Source organism: Nannospalax galili, unplaced genomic scaffold (assembly GCF_000622305.1).
Source record: "Nannospalax galili isolate Female #2095 unplaced genomic scaffold, S.galili_v1.0 scaffold197, whole genome shotgun sequence".
Lineage (NCBI taxonomy): Eukaryota > Metazoa > Chordata > Mammalia > Rodentia > Spalacidae > Nannospalax > Nannospalax galili.
In genome coordinates, this window is record NW_008339846.1 from 3,006,526 (window position 1) to 3,025,961 (window position 19,436).

Genomic DNA, 19,436 nt, shown 5'->3' on the forward strand with positions numbered 1-19,436 from the left:
GGACTGGCTGTACGAGACCTACTACTGTATGAGCCAGCAGCACCCGCTCATAGTCTTCCTGCTGCTCATCGTCATGGGCGCCTGCCTCGCCCTGCTCGCCGTCTTCTTCGCGCTCGGGCTGGTGAGTGGCCTTCCCGCGGTCCGCGCGCCCTGCGGGTCCCCGTGGCCCGTCTCCGCGTCCCGCCCAGGCTGCCCGTCGCCCGCTCGCCCTCGCCCTCCTACCTGCCCGCGGCCGGCCAGCACCCGCTCATAGTCTTCCTGCTGCTCATCGTCATGGGCGCCTGCCTCGCCCTGCTCGCCGTCTTCTTCGCGCTCGGGCTGGTGAGTGGCCTTCCCGCGGTCCGCGCGCCCTGCGGGTCCCCGTGGCCCGTCTCCGCGTCCCGCCCAGGCTGCCCGTCGCCCGCTCGCCCTCGCCCTCCTACCTGCCCGCGGCCGGCCCGGCTGGGGCGAGGGCTGCGGGCGGAGGAAAAGTTTCCCGGGAAGGCTTTGCCCGAGATAAAGTTGCGGGGGCGTCTCCAGGTGGACCGGCGGGGCGCGTGGGTTTGGCGTCCCTGCGGCCGCTGGCCAGCTCCTCCGCGCGTCGCTCCCGGCGCCGCTGGCCCAGCCCGGGCTAGCCCCTGGGCTTCCCCGGCGCGCAGCTCGGCTCCGGAGCCGGCCTTTGAGTTCGCGTCGGACGTCATTGGACTCGGAACAAAAGCCTGCTGTGGGGAAGCGGTTGGCGACTAGGAAAACGACGATCAGATGATGTGCCTCTTGGCTTTAAATCTGCCCAGTGTGGCCCGGTAGAGAGAAAGTGATGGAGGGTTGCGGGGATGCCCGTGGCCCATCCCCAGAGGCAGCAGGAGAGCTCGGTTTTGGAGGGACCTTTGCTTGCTTTTACTTTGATAGAGGGGTGGACGGGGCGCCTACGGTTTCCTCAGGTGATCAGAGCGCGTTTTCATCACCGGGAGCATAACGCAACCCAACATCTGATGCCAATTTTGCCGGTTTGTAATTTTCAGTGAGAAAGCTTCTGCTGGATCTCCTGAGCGGCGAGAGGGAATCTGTAGATGGCGGTAACTCCCTCCTGCTCCAAACTTTTACCCCCGCCTATGATTTGCGTGTGCAGACTGTGTGAAGCCTCGTTTATCCAGGAAGCTTGTCTGGGCCAGTGGTTAGTCTGCGGATGTCTTCCCTGAATGATACTTTCTGAGCTTAGCGTGCAAATGCGTGTCTGTATTCGCTAGCCTCAGCAGGGAGGCAAATTCTGCTCATATTGCACCCAGGGCGCAGAGCAGCCTGCTAGGTATTAGCGGTTTGCTTTGGATATCCTGAGCCAAATGGTGCTTACATATTATTCACGGAAAGAATTGTTGTCATTATCGTTCCATTTTTTAAACGCCACCCCCCCCAAACTTACTCAATGGATGGTGTTTTCAGATTGGTTCCATGAGGTAAGGCTAGAAAAATACAGCGTGGCAGGCCATGATGTCACTGGTCCTGTCCTATAACAACCAGAGCCAGGAGCACCTTTGATCCCTTTAGCCTGATGTGAGAGGAGGGCAGCCTCATCCCTGCCTTCTCATCAGCCTAGAATGTTCCTGCAATAGCATCTTATGTCTCTTTCCTACCCACAGGAACGAGAAGGACTTGAAAGCTCTCCCCCCCCCCCCAGGATCACTGGCAGGCAGTTCGCAAAGCTCGCTCCTCTTTCCCATATCTAGGGAAGGAAATACAAGTCAGTCAGAGTTTTCCTTTGCATATCTGCTCTTCTAAATATTTCTGTTTGTGATTCTCCTGAACCTGTAATTCAAACCCTCTGGCTCCTTCCTTTCTAAATGGAGAGGAGCAGGTGATGGGCTATTTATAGCACCACTAGTAGCGAGACAAGTGCGAGTTCATGGTCCCTGGCATACTCCGTATTTTCTATGCTAGAACACTCAAACTTCTTAGTGCTCACGGATTTAGATATTCTTGAATGGGTCCGTGAGAAATTTATGGGAGGAAGGCTTAGGCGTGCTTTCCTGAGTCATCTATCTTCTTGGGTTTGTGCTCTGTACAAGATTCCTTTAGGTTCCATTTTGCTTGATGCAAATATTGGAGTGTGACCCTTTGTTTAAGAGGGTTTAGAAGTTTCTTAGATGTCCCCCACTCCCACTCTCTCCCTCCACCTGGCCTTTCTCAGGTCTGTCAGTCCTCCCTTTTTTAAGCCCTCTGAGTCTGATCAGTGCTGTCTATAGGAACGTGGCTTTGGGGTTATCCACTGGTGCATGGGGAAACCTGCCCCTGGCCACCTGTCAAAGAATGATGACAGTGACCCTCCCTCCTGTGGCAGACCTTCACCTGTCAGGAGCCCTTCAGCTGGGCATGGTGGGGGGCTTATACCCTTTTAAAGGTTTATTGAGACCTTTTTACTGTTACTTGGTATGTCAACCATTTCCATACATTTCTTGCATTTAACTAATAGCAAGTAGAGTGGGCCTTTTCTATAGCTTGTTGTCACACGCCTACCATGTAAATCCTTTGCAGTATAAACTGTGCAGAAGTGTTCCAGGGAGGATGCCTGGATCTGGTCCAAAGGTTCCCTTGAGGTGGGGACTGTGGCTTCAGGGCTCTGTGAAGGGAGAGACAGCTGGAGAAAGTGGGTGCTGACTTCCCAAACTGCAGTATAGGAGCAGGGACTCAAAGCTCCTAAGGATTTGTTTCTATTTTGCTTTTAGGAATATTGTAGCCACATTTCCACTCTCAAAAAAAAAAAAAAGTCCTCCATTCAAATAACAAGGTGGTTAAGGTAGAAACAGCACTGGAGACGGAGCGGCGTTAAACTAGAGCCTTGCTTATGTGAGTGGAGATGCGTTCATGTTTCAGACTGATCAAAGCTTGGCTTCTGCGAGGTCCACCTCAGGGGATGGAAGTATCACTGCGGCTCTGGGCTCTGCCAGATTTCCACCTTGGAGGACTCCACTGGAATGGCTGAGCCCTGGTATAATTCAGGAGTGAAGCAGATCTATTTTTGCTGCCTAAAATCTTGGATCGTTTCCTTCTTTCCCCTGGATCTGCCTGGTTTTGATTTCCATTAGACTTTCTTCAGTTCTTACAGTAGAAAATCTCTGGCAGTTTTCTTAAAAACATCTCCAGTCTTCTAGAACATTTGGATTACACAAGGATCCTAGGATACTTCAAGTACACAGAGATTGTTTTGCTGTTTGTTGTTTCCTTTATATGAATTGATTTTAAATATATATTTAAAAGGAGGGAAATGGGCCTGAGATGGAGATCAGTGGGTGGAGTACCTGCCTAGCACGCATGAAGCCCTGGGTTTCATTCCCAGCACCTCATAAAGCCAGCCTTGGAATCTTAGCACTCTAGAGATGATGAAGAGGATTAGGAAGTTCAAAGTCATCCTCAGCTACATAAAGAATTCAAGGGCCACCCGGCCTTCATAAGACCCTGTCTCAAAAATAAAAAATAAAATGGCAAACTATATTTTACTTTAGTATTGTCTTGATTACCATTCAAAAATTTATTTCACTTAATTTCAGTCTGGTCATCTATGTTTCTGATGTACTGACCATGATGTTAAAGTGACCGTTGATGTGTTTTCACTGTTCTGTAAAAATAAAGACTGAATTCAAACTTTACAGTCTTGTATCACTGATTATTTTCAGTCTAAATGTCTACAAAATAGGATTAATGTCATATTTGTTAAGGATTATCCAAAGATAGCCTAAAGAAATAAGAACAATTGATGGAGTGCTTTGGACTTTTATATTCTGTTAATAATATGAAAACATTTTCTTTCGCTTGTCCTAGAAATTTTTAATGAAGGACTGATTTATAAGTTTTTGACATCAGTTTGCTGAGTGCATACCAAGTACTTCATGCAGGATAGTTGAGTGGAATTAGCAAAATAAACTTGACCCTAAAATGGAAAAATCTTAGAACTACTGAGACCAAACTAAGTTATAAATATTATCATGTCACTGTTTTTTTAGAGCTTAATTTATGAAAACCTCAAATCCTCTCATTTATTATATCCATAATGTGCCAGCTTTTTTCAAAAATTGCCTTCACTGTTAGGAAAGGCTGACATAAATTTCATTTGTCAAAATGCCAGCAGGCTCCAACCATGTTTGTTTGGGCTAAAATTTATGATTAGAAATAATCAATATTTCAAGTTGAATGGAAAGGTTATATTCCCATGAATTTAAAGTAGTCAATTACTTCAATAAAATGGTTTTTGTAGCATGACCCTGAAATAAGAGTGTGCATGTTTATTAAATATAAATAGACTGTGTGACTGAGCATATGGCCCACTGTCTTTGATGGTGATGTGGTGAGCCAGCGTTAGAAGCAATAAGCATTAACACTTTTCACTACAAATCAGTTTTCTAGTATTAGGCATTTTTTTTGCCTAAGGGCAAATCTATCAGACAGTTTCTTTCAGCTGTGCACTGAAAATGAACCTTATTCTTTCAAAAAAAAGACGCGTGTGGAGAGACACCTCGGCAGTTAAGAGCGCTCACTGGCTGCTCTTCCAGAGCAGGGTCAATTCCCAGCATCTAAAGGGTGGCTGACAACCATCCCTAACTCCAGTTCCGGGCGATCTGATGCCCCCTCCTGTCCTCTGCAGTCATTGCACACCGTGAGTGCACCTACCTACATGCAGGCAGTATACTCATACACATAAAAAAAAAATTAAAAAAAGCATCATTAAATGTATACTTGGCAGCTTGCTTTCTGTTTTTTAGAACGACAGTAGACAACAAGGCACGGTGTTGCACACCTACAATCCCAGTACTTGGGAGGTGCATAGAGGATCCTTAGATACATCATGACCTTTGTAGCCTGGACTAATAAAAGACTAGAAAATATGAAGAAAACATGGTAGTAGAGTAAGATGGTTAAGAGCATCAATCTATCTTGGAAGTTTGGGTTTCTTCCTTTCTGTGTTTCAGTGTCTATGATCTCGAGTAGACTGTTTGCTCTATGGTCCAGTTTCCATCTTTGTAAAATTAAAGGGGCCTGCCTCAGAAGATAATGATTGAAATGTATGTGCCCAGAAGTAGCTCTGGATTTTTGTGATACCCCACAGTCTCCTGGAGATGCATCTTCATTGTTCTGTATCTACCGAGCAGTCGAGATGGGAGGGGCTAGTTCTACAGGGGAGAAAAGAAAACTGAGACCCACAGGGATAAATTCATTACTTCTGGGTCCTGTAGCCACGGAGTTGGGGTCAGCTCCTAGTACATTTGGCTTGTCCCAGATGATCCTACGAGAGAACATTGCAGGTCTAGAATCTCCAGCTGCAGCCCTGCTATGTTCCCTGGCTGAAATTCCTCCTGCTGTGAACAGACGGCTTCAGTCTTCATTCTGTGTAGCGATTACATTTCAGTGATAAAGGATAGGTAGAGATGCTTCCTTATGACTGACTCATTCAGATAGTTGAGTCGGTGGAATCATACATCTTCAGTATGCTAAATTCTCCAGGATTTTCTAACAAGTATCAAGCCACCTGTTCCTGTTGTCTGAGAGGTTCATGACATAAACAATATGGCCCATGACAGCCATTCTTTTGAGCTGTGATTCTTACTGATGTTTTGAAGTCATGGATTCTATTGGAAAACATAACTAGAGCTAGAGCTCAGACATTGCTCTGTTAACAGCGTCACGTACTGGTCCTCATGATAGTATTTTGTTTGATTGGTAATTGTTTGTGACAGGAGAGTCTATGCTAGATGTTTGGGCATAATCCACTAGTGTCCTGGTCCATTAAACAACTTGTTGTCATCAAGACAGTCATTTAACTTACTTCTCTCCTTCCCTCACTGAATACTTCCTGAACACCTCCTGAGGAGAATACTGCGTTGATAGCACCCACAGTGGCTCATGCCCCCTAAGCATCTCAGGTTGTATACACTGAAGTGATCCCTCCAGTCTCTGTTTACTTCTCAGGTACCTGATCATCCAGGGCCCCTTGGCTGTGGCTGAGGGTGTCTGTGTGTGGTACCTGCCACTTTCTCAATTCCTTATTCACATTGAAGGTATGCTCTTCGGGCCAGTGAACCCAGCCCTTGCTGAACAACACCCCACCTCTATTGGTTGCTATTTCTGGTACCTGGATTGTTTGGAATCCTTTAACCCTCACATTACCAGAGAAGTTCAGATAGATCTGTATGTTTCTTTTCTCTCCTCAACCCATTGTGAGTTCTCTTCCACGTGTGACTCATTTCCAACCAGAGAGCAATTGCTGAGTTAATGTGTGCAAGGTACATAGAAGTGCCCCACACTCCACAGCAGAAGCATGTGGCCACTGGGGAAAACCAGATTGTTGATAGGCCTGGACTCAGTTTTGCCTCTTAGTAGGTATTCTTGGTAATTTATCTGTCCTTAGTGACTTCCATACTGTAAAACTAGTGAAAGAGCCAGGCCAACCGATGGAGCTTTGTTGGAAATCCAGTAAGATAAACCCTGTGCTTCTTCTGTAGGACAAGAGGAAGCGGACAAGGTACCAGAAACAAATAGGTATTTGCTCCTACTGCATTTATACCACAGAGGGATCTCCTAATCAGGAGCGTGTATAGACACATGGATTCCAGACTGAAAACAGAAACAAGTGCTGGAATGTTTAATTCTGGGTATAAAAGACCAGGGGTGTGTTTCTATTTATATGATAAGTATGTATATAAATGATTTATTTTGAAAAAGCACAGACAGGAAGAAGTGTAGACGATTTAATTAGAAATCACATTTTGACAAAAGTTTAGCATTCCTAAACACAGAAATTCTTGCCAAATTGACATTTGTACTGTCTTCTATGCTTCTCAATTTCACTGCCTTTGAATAATTTTATATAAAATTACTGAAAGTAATAAGGAATGTTTACCCTGTGGTAACGTGATATCAGACTAGGAAGTATACACGTATACCTGGCTTGCAGTGCCCAGGTGTACTTGGGAGAAAGAAAAGAGTTATTCAGTCACTTTGTGTGTTTTCTCCATGTGAAAAAATTAGACCTGTGCCTATTCAATGCCCTCTTTGTGTAAGGAGACAGAGGGAGCACAGGGCAGGCTTAAGAGACTTGGAGACTTTTCATTAGCCTGTCTGTTTTGGGCAATGGGACAGATAATTCTTTTTGCTCCTCCCTGCCCCTTTAAATTTTTAAATTAAATTTTTGTGTGTTTCATACAGAACATCTCAACCTTAATCGTGTTTATACCCCCTTCCCCACTGGTGCCCTCCCATAGCCCCTACTGGAATCCCCTCCCTTTTTAAGCTTTGGTATACACATGTTTCTAGAAGCCAAACTCAGGTGAGATACGGAGAGAACCTCAGGCTGGAAACCTACCGTGAACAGATTGGGCAGCAGTTCCCAGACTTGTCCAGAGTTCTAGGACAGCTGCGCTCATGGGGTAAGGGAGGGGAGCAGGAGGAGGAGAGAGAGAGGAATGAGAGGGAGAAAAGGAGAGAGGAGAGAGGAGAAAGGAGAGAGGAGAGAGGAGAGAGAGAGAGAGAGAGAGAAGCAGAGACAGAGATCTCGTTTATGACTACCAGAGATTCCTAAGACCAATTGCATCTCAATCTAATCAAGAAAAGCTGGAGATTAAAATGGAAATTTTTCAGTATTTGGACAATCAGAATATATGAACTGAATCCTTTTTGTGATTGAAACATGCAGACATTCAATAGAATGGCTTATTTTTTTCCATTTCCGTGCTATTTTTTAAATTTCTTTTTAATTTATTATTCCGAAGAGAGGCAATTTTTAACGTTTTTCCAGAAATAACTTTGAGTACATAAAAATATATATACAATGAAGTTTAAGGGGGAAAATAGGAACAAGAACTCAAAGACCAAAGGACTTGCCAACGTGGGGTCAACTGTGGTAGAGTAGCGAAGGTTTCCACTATCTCTGTACTTTTATTTATTTTTTTGTTTCTTTTTTTGGAAAATCCTAACAAGTTTATTGGACTTGCTGACAGAGCATAGGGTGGAGTTTTATTCACAGAAGAGTGGATCCCCCCCCCTTTATGGTTGTGCTAGAAATATAGATCCTGTGACTTCCTGACAGCCAATAGCCACACAAAATGGCAAGAGAGGTGCCTCATGGCATTCTTGGCTTATACATCCTTAGCCCCTCCCCCACATGCAGCTAAGGTCGACTGATTGTGTGGGAGGGACAACTGACTCTTCCATCAAATCCGTGATGAGCATGGGCAGGAGGTATGACTGTAGCTTGCTGCATAGTGGTCAGAGGACACTTTCAGGTAACACTTCACGCCTTCCTCTGGCTCTTACATTCTTTTCACCAACCTCTTCTGCAAAAGTCCTTGAGCTTTGGAAGGGGTGATAGGTGTGGGGTGATCTTCCTCCCACTGTGGCAAGGCACTGAACTTTCAAGTCTCTGCATCATCTGTTTTCCATGGGCTGTTGGCCCACTTCAGTGGGATTCCATCTATTATAAGGATTTGGTGCTAGGGTCCACAAATAAGGGAGAATGTATGTCTTTTGTTTTTCTGAGTCTGTATTACTTAGTATAACAGTTTCTAGATCAATCCATTTACCTGCAAATTTCATTATTTCATCTTTCTTGACTGCTGAGTAAGAACGCCATTGTGTAATGGCTTCTTTTTAGAACATTGGAATACTGAAGTTTTCCAAGTGCCATTCTAGGTGAGAGATTCTTGAGTGTAAGTCAAGTCCAGTGTCACAGACCCACAGAAGAATCCTGGCAGAGACCTTGGTGGATCAGTACCAGGAGCCCTGACTAGGGCCAGACAATGATGACTCTGCCTATTTGTACCGGTGCCCTTTACATAATATCCCTCATAAGCAAGCAGAGTGTGATTATTGTAGCCACAAGCCAAAGCTCAAAGGCACTGACTTTCCATCCTGTATGGTTACCAACACTGAATTTGTGTGTGTGTGGAGAGAGAGAGAGAGAGAGAGAGAGAGAGAGAGAGAGAGAGAGAGAGAGAGAGAATGAATTAGAAAGAAAACATTTTATGCTAGTCTGTTAGAACCTACAAAAGCTATAAATTCTAAATTCACTGAAGAGATCAGCTGAATGGAAGTGAAATGGATGATGAGATGTTGACATAGTTCAGACATATGGTGAATCCAGTAGTTAATCCTTCCTGCTCATGACTAACTTGCAATTAATTCAGATGCAACAACCCTGCTCTTTGGAATTGAACTTTAGGTGCAGAGTAGGATTAATCATTCCATTAGCTTGATTAATCTTTCTTTCCTGAGCACAAGCCTCCTCAATTTATACTGGCTTAAGGTACTCATATTAAAATAGCCACTAATCAAGGGTGGGTTACAATGTGTGCAGTGATATATTTCTCTGTATTGGCTCCAACCATCCCATTCCCCATTTCCTTCAAATGTAAGCTCAACATTGAAATTGTGTTTTGCCTTTTTTTGTTGTTAATTACCCCATAGACAAGTCCCCAGCTTAATGATGTTTCAACTTAAGACTTTTTAATTTAACAATGGAATGAAAATGCTATCTATTTGGTAGAAACTCTGTTTCCATCTTTGAACTCTGCTCTTCCCTTAGCTTAGAGAGATGCAGAACAGTCCTCTCATAGTGCTGAGCAGTAACAAACCTCACTCTCAGTCAGATAATCATGGGAGGAAACAGCCCACACTCCATAGCACCCTGAACTGTTGCTAAGCTAAGCCATTCACTGGCTTATGTATACTCATACTAGTACATTTTATGCTTAGGACATTTTCAGTTTATGAGGGTTTTTAAGGTGTAACCTCCTATGAAGCTGAGGAGCAGAGACGACATGTGCACAGTCGAAGGCAGACATTGAGATCTACTTGCACAGTTTTCCTTGTAGCAAATCAGCTTTTATGGATGAATTTTAGTTTCTCCTCCCATCATTCCTATATCAAGATTTCACATGAGTGATGTGTTACAGACTGTCCTGCACTATTCGATAAAATCATGTGGTTTTTGGTTTTTCCACCATTGATCTGCTGGTCAGTTTTTTTTAAATATTATACTTATTATTTTTATTTTATGTGTATGAGCATATTGCCTGCATGGATGTAAGTGCACCCATATCATGAAATGCCCACAGAGATTAGAAGAGGATGTCAGATCCTCTGGAAATGACTTTACAGAAGGTTGTTAGCCACCAGCTGGGTGTTGGGAATTGAACCCACGTCCCCTATAAGGAGTGGCCAGTGCTCTTAACCACCGACCCATCTCTCCAGACCTTGCTGGTTAGTTTTAATTGTCAACTTGACACAATATAAAATCACCTGAGGAGCATCTCAGTGAGACATTGTCTACATCTGGCTGGCCTATGGGCATGTCTGTAGGGATTTGTCTTGATTGATTTAGTTGAGGTGGGAAGATCATCAATTGTGGGAGATTCTATTCCCTGGATTTGAGTCCGGGACTGTGTAAGTGTAGATGGGGCTGAGCATAGGCAGGCTTGCACACACTCCTTTCTCCTCTTGACTGTGGACATGGTGTGACCAGCTTTGTAGATTCTGCCTTGACTTCCCTGCTGTGATAGACTGTAACCTGGAGCTATGAGGTAAAATAAACCCTCCCTCTTCTAAGTTGCTTTTTGTCAGGATATTTTATCCTACTATATTTTATCCTAGCAACAGAAAAGAAACTAGGGAAGTTGGTCAAAGTTATTTGTTTTTGTTTTGACATTTTTTGTAGCATCATTGAAAAATTATTTGTTTTTGTTTTGAAGTGTTTCTTTGCCTGTGATTTTTTTGTGATAGAGTCTTTTGTATTCTAGACTGGCCTCAAAATTGCTATAAAGTTGAAGATGACCTGGAGCTACTGATCTTCCTGCCTGCACCTCCTAAGTGTTGGTGTTATAAGTGTGCACCATCAAGGAAAGGAATTATTGTACCAAGTTTACTTAACAAAGCCATAACAGAGTTCCAGTTACTACCGCTGCCCACTGTCTGGTTCCCTAAATTTGGCATAGTCCTTCAAGAATACAATACACACCCCCAAAGTCCCATCCATTTTGATGGTAACAAACTCAGCATCCAGCGTCACCCACTGAAGTGCTTGCTTGCCTGAGGGAACGATAGGAAGCCATTATCCTAAGCCTGGTTTTGCTTCTCTTGGCCTGGAGACCTGTAGGCTCAAAAGACATGTTGTCAGCTCTTTACCAACCACCTCCCATAAGAAGAGAGTTACAGTATCCCCCCATACTACTCTACCAAGAGGACAAAATAACTGATAGAGTTTACTGGTCCCATGCTCTCAGACCTTATCTCCTACTTACCCTTATCCACTGTTGCAGAAAAGGGTTGTCTGTGGGAAGGACAGAACTCCAGTATCAATGGGCATCTTAGATTGCAAGGGGACTTTGCCACCTTTGGTCAGTGTCCATTCTCTTTTAAGGTCTCTAGCAAGCTAGGAACTGTTTTTCATAAGGGGAGTAATTTTTTGCAAGTCACTAAGAATTATTCTTACGGCACTGGTTTGAGTGGACACATCAGATCTTCCAGGAAATCTGTGAAAAATAGCGTGGGTGGCTTCTTGCTTACAGGGCAGCTGGCATGGGGGAGTGTGGCTTAGAGGACAGGTCTGTGGAAATCCAGCACTTCTGAGTAGCTCTCTTTCCAGGCTTCTGCAGCCAAGGTCTGCTAGGCCGCTGACTACCAGCAGTTGGGGAGAAGAACAGGAACCAGCATCAGGAACTTGCAACTCCTCTGTCCACCTGTAGCCACATCTGACTGTGCAGATATTTGTGAGGACTTGCTGCTGCTGCACGTTTACCTCCCAAATTCATGTTTGCTTCAACTCTATCAAAGAAACAGAGGAAGAAGTAAAGAGATTCCAGGAAACTCAATTCCCAGCAAAACCATACCTACACCAGAACGAATCAGCTCAGCTTTGGAACGCAGCCGCCTTCCAAGCACTGCTCTTATGGAGCACCATAAGACTGATAAGTCCTGTTTCATTTTTCTCCCAAAACCCAGTTTATGCTTTTTCTTTAGTCAAAAGGTTATTTAGACATGTTATTGTTAATTTGCTCATATGTGATACATTTTAGTATATACTTTGTTATAAACTTCTAATTTGCATTATATTATGATCAAAGAGCATGGGTCTCTAAATACCAGTCCTTCACCATTTTGGCAAGTTGCTGATACATAATTGTTTTTATGTGTGCTGGTAATTGAACCTATTGCATTGCACATGCTAGGCATGTGCTGTCCCAGTGAACCACACACCCAGCACAATGAAAGCTTGTTATAAATGCCCCGTGTTCACTGGAAAAGAATATCGTCTTCTCTAAAGGTTGGATCCAGAATTATGTCATTTTCTTGCTTTTAATTTGATCATTTTTGCTTGCTCTATCAATAGCTAGACGGGGGTGTTGGATCCTCCCATCCTTAGGAAATCCCTTTACTTTTTTTTTCTCTGTACATTTTTGTTTTATTCAGTTTGAGAGTTTTTAGGTTTGTATGTTTGAGATTAATATAATTTCCTGTTTGTTCATTTTATACTTCATGGTGAAATACAGTATAACTCCTGGGATAGGAATGAACATGGTTTTCTTTCAATTGTATATGCACATGAAAACGTGTTTCTCCATACACACACATGCATCCAATGGACAGCCTACCTAAATGCAGATTTTCATTGTCCCCAGTGAGGACTGCCTGTTCTGGTGCTCTGGTGAGATACTAAACCCCCGTAGCCATACTGTCTGCATTAGGGTACAGGAAGGAAGCTGACTCGGGTGCTCGGTTTCTTATATAGCAGGGCATGATGCTTCTGCTTTCAAGGGTGTCTTCAAAGCATTTCACTAAAATATTTTTAAGAGAGAAGCATTATTTGACATTAGACTGTTCTTTACCATCTAGTGGAAACTAGCACTTTTAACAGAAAAAAAAAGAAAAGAAAAAGGAAGGAAGAATGACAGAAAGAAAAGTATGCACGGAAAATCATGAAAATACAGATAAACTGTTGTTCTGTAGAACAGCCTATGACAGACAAAGGGGTTGTCACGTAATAAATAAAACTGATGGGTACTTAATAGGTCTAGCAATTAGAATCCATACAAAATTCCCAGAAATGCATCAAAAATGAAAGGATAAAGTGTTGAAAGGGAGTGATAGAGCCCATCGCCATTATAGTGGATGGTACCCAGCTGAAAGTCTCCTTTGTGGGAGGCATTTTAGTACGTTTCATTTGATATGCATTATTGGCAGCTGTTTTTTTCCCCCCCTTTTAAAGGCATTTCCTACGACTAAAGGCATTTAACTTAATACATTTATTTGGTTGGATTGTATGGTAACTTTTTTCCAACAAAGGGAGGGGGAGTTGATAAGAGTAAAAATATTTAATAAGTTGATGATGCTTTGGTGTTTTAGTTTTCTTATTAGTCTTCTTATTAGAAGGAACTTTCTTTTATTTATGAATTTGATAATTTTGTCTTGTTTGGAACAGTTCCTCTGTGGCTCCCTTGTCACCTGCTGGGGGCAGTGTGAGGAGGGTCTCCTGTGTAATTTCAGCATTCATGTCACTTGCTAGCCCTTAGGAACAGGCATGATGCTCACGGGGAGACCTGGGGGAAAAGGCACTTTGAAGCTTCTGCTTTCTGTAGTGAATGCTCACCTCTGTTTTCCTGGACACTGTATGAAAAGTTCCGTTTTGTAGAGAAGTCTATATTAAACCTCAGTCAGAGCTGACATTCAAAGGAAGACGCAGAGCAGGTTAATGGTTGTTCTCTTCCTGTTTTTCAATGGGCTCAGGTTTGGCCAATGGTCAGGTCCTCAGCCTCATGAGCAGGAGCTGATTGCCCCTCATCACTGACCCTTTGGCTCACCACCAGGCAGCTCTTACTGTGGAAGTTTCTGCTTGTTTTGCTGGCACATACAAAGTGCCTGATCATGCCTCCCACCCAGTGAGCAAGGGTGTACCCAGCACTCAGGATCCCATGATGGCTCAGGGGTCTGCCTCCGTAACCACATTCAAAATACTAGCTTGTGCCGAGTTGTAATTGTTATCCCTAAAAACCTTGAGTTTTTTTTAAAAAAGTATATAGCTTAAAGAAATTAAGATATTTTCTGGGAGCCCAAGGATTGTACAAGCCCAGTACGAAATCACTGGGACTTATGGGAGTCACTGAGAACAAGTTAATTCTAGTGGTAGAATTAACAATATACGATAAAAAAAAAAAACAGAAAAACTACAATATTTAAACTAAAAAAGGCATAGTGTTATGTGATGTCCAGCAAAGTGACATCAAACATTATCTGTCCACTGAATTAATAAAATAAATGAAAATTCCATTCTAGGAAAATAGCCTTCTACTTACTGAATGTTAATCGTTCATCCTTCTAAAATTAGTTGTTCAACTCAGTTAAGTTCATTCTGAGAGGTTTAAGATAGAGTCAGTTTCCATGGCTCCATGTGCAACACAGTCATAACCTCAAGTTGGATATCATCAGATGCTATGCTACCTGGTTGTTCCTGTGCGTATCGATTTGTGGTGTCTGTGAGCTGGGGAGCTTGCCTAGCCTGGGGGCTGCCTGTGCTCTTTTGCAAGGACTGTCACAGTGTCTGAGGTTCGAGCAGTACCCTTAAGACGTGATAGGGATGAGGTCAGTGTGGGGAGGAAGTGGGAGCATCTCCCCATCCTCTGATTTTCTCCCAGTTCTGGAAGCACACTCTTCTGGTCTATCAAAACCAAACCTGGCTCCTTTGAACTGCCGTCTGCTTCAGCAAGAGGGGCCAGGCCCCAGTAGCAGAGACCTTGCAAGGGGTCCTTGGATGCAGTGACTGTTCTGTGCCTCTGCTTTCTCGGGTTCGGAATGGTGCTAATACAAGGCCTGTCTCATAGGGTTATTGTAAGGATTAAAGAAATCAATATATGTGGGAGAGCTAAAAGGAAAACACCACTTAACTTCACCTCCTCATTACTGCGGCTGTTTTCCTGCACACCGTTTAACACACATAATTGTGAGAAAAGGAAATGAAGTCAGTTGAAGGGGTGTGGGCCTTGGTTCTGTCTCCTCTGTGACAGCTTAGAGTCTGTGTGAGTTTTTTTTTCTTTTAACTTTCATTTTATGTGTGTGAGTGTACTGCCCACATGTTTGTATGTGCACCCATGTTGTGCAGTGCCCCAAGAGGTTAGAAGAGGGAGTCCGATCCCCTGGAGCTGGAGTTACTAATGGTTGTCAGCCACCATGTGGGTGCTGGGAATCGAACCGGGTCCTCTGGAAGGGTAGCCTGTGCACTTACCTGCTGAAGTGTCTCTCCAGCCCCTTTGTGTGAGTTTTGGCTGCTCGGTTCTGCTCTGTGGTTAGTTGCTTGGGATTTAGATGAAGCCATCTCCAGTGTGGAGCTGCCAGTGGATGAAGGACCTGGGTGCCCCCTGGTCTCCTTGGGCTTCCTCTGGCTCCAGTATGAGAGCTGCTCTACAAATCTCAGGTTTTACTCTCCCTTTTCTATTCTTAAAAACTCAGTGGAAGTCTTTATGGTCTTGGCCATATGGAACTTTTGACTGAACCTGTAATGCAGGTTTAAGCAATTCTAGAATAACTCCGTGAGGATTAAAGACTTCAGACTGTGTTCCATTGCCTAGCAAGTGGTGCCCATAGCAAGGCTCCAGTTTAAGGTATGGCAGGCTTAGCTTTCAGGTGTTTATGGCATAGTGCTGGCATTGTATAGAACTGAGTGTGTGTGTGTGTGTGTGTGTGTGTGTGTGTGTGTGTATAAAGAGATAAAAACAAAGTATTAGTATTCAAGAATGAATTTAGAAAATTGCATCAGTAAGAGGCTAATCATAAATAAATGCTCGTTTTCTTTTTGCTTCTTGGCACCGGGGGTGGGGGAGGGGGTGACATAACAGTTATGGGGCTCTGTCCTAGGCTTTTTCCGCTCTCAGACATCTATATTTAGCACTTTCTGACCCTTTCCTATTAACCTGTGATCCCATTAAAACACTAATTGGCGTGCATTAAAATGAAATTCCTCATTTCAGAGATAGAAGTAGTTTAAATGTGTTTCTTTTTTTAAAAAATAAAACATTTTGAATCCATTTGGGTGACTTAACTTCCTGAGCCCATGGTATTTATGGTCCACTGAATGGGGCAGCGAAGTTGATTGATGGTCTTATCCTCTCCTGGCATTAATGGATTCCTGCATTCATTCACTTTTCTTGAAGTCTCTACTGTATGAAATCTGTTTCTCAGGGAAAATGTAACTGTGAGGGTTTGACTGTTTTGCCTAATTTAAGTAGCCAGTATTGCATGGTCTATTTAGAAAGCTATGGTTATTAGATAAAAAGCCTGAATTTTTAAAACTTTACACTGTCCTCCTTTGGAAATAACGTGGAGAGCCAACATACTTTGGCAATCTTTGCCCTTGGTGGTGCATCGGGGTAAACCATGTCACGCTGTCTCTCAACCGCTATTTTTTGTTTCTCTCCTCAGGAAGTGGAAGACCATGTGGCATTTTTAATAACAGTTCCCACTGCCCTGGCAATTTTTTTTGCCATATTCATCCTGGTCTGCATCGAGTCTGTGTTCAAGAAGCTGCTCCGTGTTTTCTCACTGGTGATCTGGATATGTCTGGTTGCCATGGGATACCTGTTCATGTGCTTCGGAGGCACCGTCTCTCCCTGGGACCAGGTGAGGTACCAGCATCTCGTTTTGGGCTTCACTTGTGTGCCTGGATCCACTTCTCACCAGTTCTATAAACTTCATTCTAGACTGCAAAGGAGAAGCCTATGACTAAGAAAGAATATTTTAAAAAAATGTTTACTTTTGAATTGACAGATAATTACATGTTCTTATGAGGTACAATGTGATTCTTTAATTTGTGTGTGTGTGTGTGTGTGTGTGTGTGTGTAACTTGCAACCTTTTTTGAGACAAGGTCTCACTATATAGCCACGTCTAGCCTACAACTCATTATATAGACCAAGCCAACCTCAAACTCAAAAAGATCCATCTGCCTCTGGTTCCTGAGTGCTGAGATTAAAGGCAATCACCACCACGCTTGACTCATTAGCAATTTTGAAGTATATAATCTGTTATTATTTAGTGTAGTTAGCATGCTGAGTAACAAATCACTAAGTCTTACTTCTTCTGTCCAGTTGAAAGTGAAATAAGTCAGGCATACAGTAAAAAAGATCTTTTGAAATAGCTACGGTAGGAGCCCTTGCTTGACGCAGTTTCCCTTTAAGTCACAGCATCTCGTGTGCTTTGTCTCTCTAAGACTGGTTGCCATGCATAAATTCTTCCTCAGGCACAGTTACTTCCTACTTAAAGACAGAATTCAGTGCTGCTGTTTTCCGTCTACATGATTGGATCATATGAATAAGATTGCTTCCTATTCCTGTGCAAACTAAAGTTCCTGCTGAGGCTCTCGGCTTAGCATCTGCCTACATCTGGGTGATGTCATATCTTGAAGAGAGTGTGGTCTAACCAGTGAGGTTTCTTGGTGCTGCTGCCTCACAAGTGGTTTCCCCCACATGTCTGTCTATATAGTGACTTGGTTCATGGTGTATCATCGAGGGAACAGGTCTGGGCCGAAGAGTCAGTTAGACAAGCTGCTTTTATAGAGCTTATATATAAAGCCATGTGGCTTGGTAATGGCCAAGAAGAAAGGGAAATTGAGCAGGGCAGAGGGCACTTGTAGGGCTGATAGTGACATCAAGGGCCAGAGTGTGGAAGAGGAAGAGGCTCTAGAAATGGAATGAAGAGAGGCTACTGGGGAGAGCAGAGGGGAAGGATGTTGCAAGGGGCAAGCAAGCCAGAAGTTCAGGAGGGGCATGGATGGAGTTCTCGCATGGGAGAGAATATACTGGGTGAGCTTTACTAAAGCACCCTGGCCGAGCCCCAAGGCGGGGTTCCTAGTCTGTGCCCGTGTGAACTCTGCCGGACTGTTGCTATCTTTGTAAGTTTCAGCTGCAAAAGTAAAGCTTGGCTGAGTGAATTCAAGTTCATCCCACTCTGAAATACACTGCCATGGTGGACAAAGGAAATTGTTCTCTCCCTTCCCTCCGTCACTTGCCTCTCAAGCCCTTTAGAGGCACCAGCCAGAAACTTCGCTTTCTTTAGTTCCTGCTTCTGTTGTACATTCCTGGGGCCTGGTGTACCTGGCCACCCCACAGCTGGCTCAGGTACCCCCATATTCAGGCTGGTCTGCAGGTCCTATCAAAGGAACAGCAGTCAAGAGCATTCTCCTGCTGTAGGGCATGAACCTGTGACTCCTTGCATCTGTGCCACCTGATGTTAATGATGAAGCCAGTGTCTCTTCAGTCCAGTGCCCCCTGCTGTTGAGGGACCCAGTGCTTCCTTACACCACTGCCCACGTATGTTGCTGGTATGGCTCTGTAGGAAACCTCTCCTTGAAGGCCATGGTCTGCTCCTCATTCACAAGTTTTTAGCTTTACTTTTCCATACAAATTACAGAATCCATTTGTCGTATTCAATGGAAACTTCAGTTGGAATCTGGATTTATATTTTCTTCAATTAATGAAAATTTGCTTTGCATAATATTTGTCATAGTCTGCTTTCAATTGCTATGACAAAACACTCTGACCAACACCAATTTGGAGACGAAAGTGTTCATTTGGCCTATAAGCACAGTCCATCATCAAAGGAAGCCAAGGCAGGAACCTGGAGCACAGGCCATGGAGGAACGCTGCTTACTGACTTGCTCCTCTGGCCCATGTTCATCCTGCTTTCTTATATACCACAGGCCCACCTGCCCAGGGGTGGCACCACCCACAGTGGACTGGGCCCTCCTACATCACTCAACAATCAAGAAGATGCCCCACAGGTGTGGCCAAAGGCCAGTCCAATGGAGACAATTCCACCATTGTGGTTCCCTCTATCCAGGTCTGTCAAGTTGACAACTAAAGTTATCCAGCACAATATTTAAAGCTTATGAAAGTAAGAAAAGGGTATTATATAAAAATATTATACAGAGACATTCTTTGTCTCTTCGTAAAGTCTAACAATATTTCATATCTTTCTAAGACTTTTCCTTTTTTAATGAAATTAGTAGTAAAAATTTTCCAGACTTATTCTTAGGTGCCTGAAATATTTTTAATAAATGGAATTTTAAAAATTATTTTTGCTAATTGTTAACGTTGATGACTGAGAATACTGCTTTTTGTGTGTGTGGCTCTATAACCAGCATTCAGAGTAGATTCCTAGTGCTGTTTCTTTGCTTAAAGGTTTTGGTTCATTTATATAGATACTATTGTTATCTATAATATATAGATATTATTGTTGGTAATTAGAATAGATTTTGTCACTTTAAAATCCTTAATTCACTCATTCTTTTTTTTTTCTTTTTTTTTTTTTGAGACATATTGTCTTTTTGAGACAGGGTCTCCCTGTAGCCACAGCTGGCCTGGATTCACTATGGAGACCAGGCTGTCCTTGAACTCACAGAGAGATCTGCCTACCTCTGCCTCCCAAGAGCTTGGGA

General features: G+C 43.5%; 1 protein-coding gene across 2 annotated transcripts in view; it reads left to right on the forward strand.

The window, feature by feature from the left end:
* Positions 1 to 7: 7 nt before the first annotated feature.
* Positions 8 to 19,436, forward strand: part of Adcy2 (adenylate cyclase 2) — a 447,994-nt gene continuing 428,565 nt past the window's right edge. The window contains exons 1-2 of one of the 2 annotated variants that reach the window (XM_008834578.2): positions 8 to 121; positions 16,426 to 16,623. In XM_008834578.2, the coding sequence (XP_008832800.1) occupies positions 29 to 121; positions 16,426 to 16,623 (291 nt within the window). In that variant the 5' untranslated portion in view covers positions 8 to 28. Of the gene's footprint in view, positions 122 to 243; positions 322 to 16,425; positions 16,624 to 19,436 lie in introns of those variants that run through there. The other variant, XM_008834577.2, reaches the window with a different exon arrangement.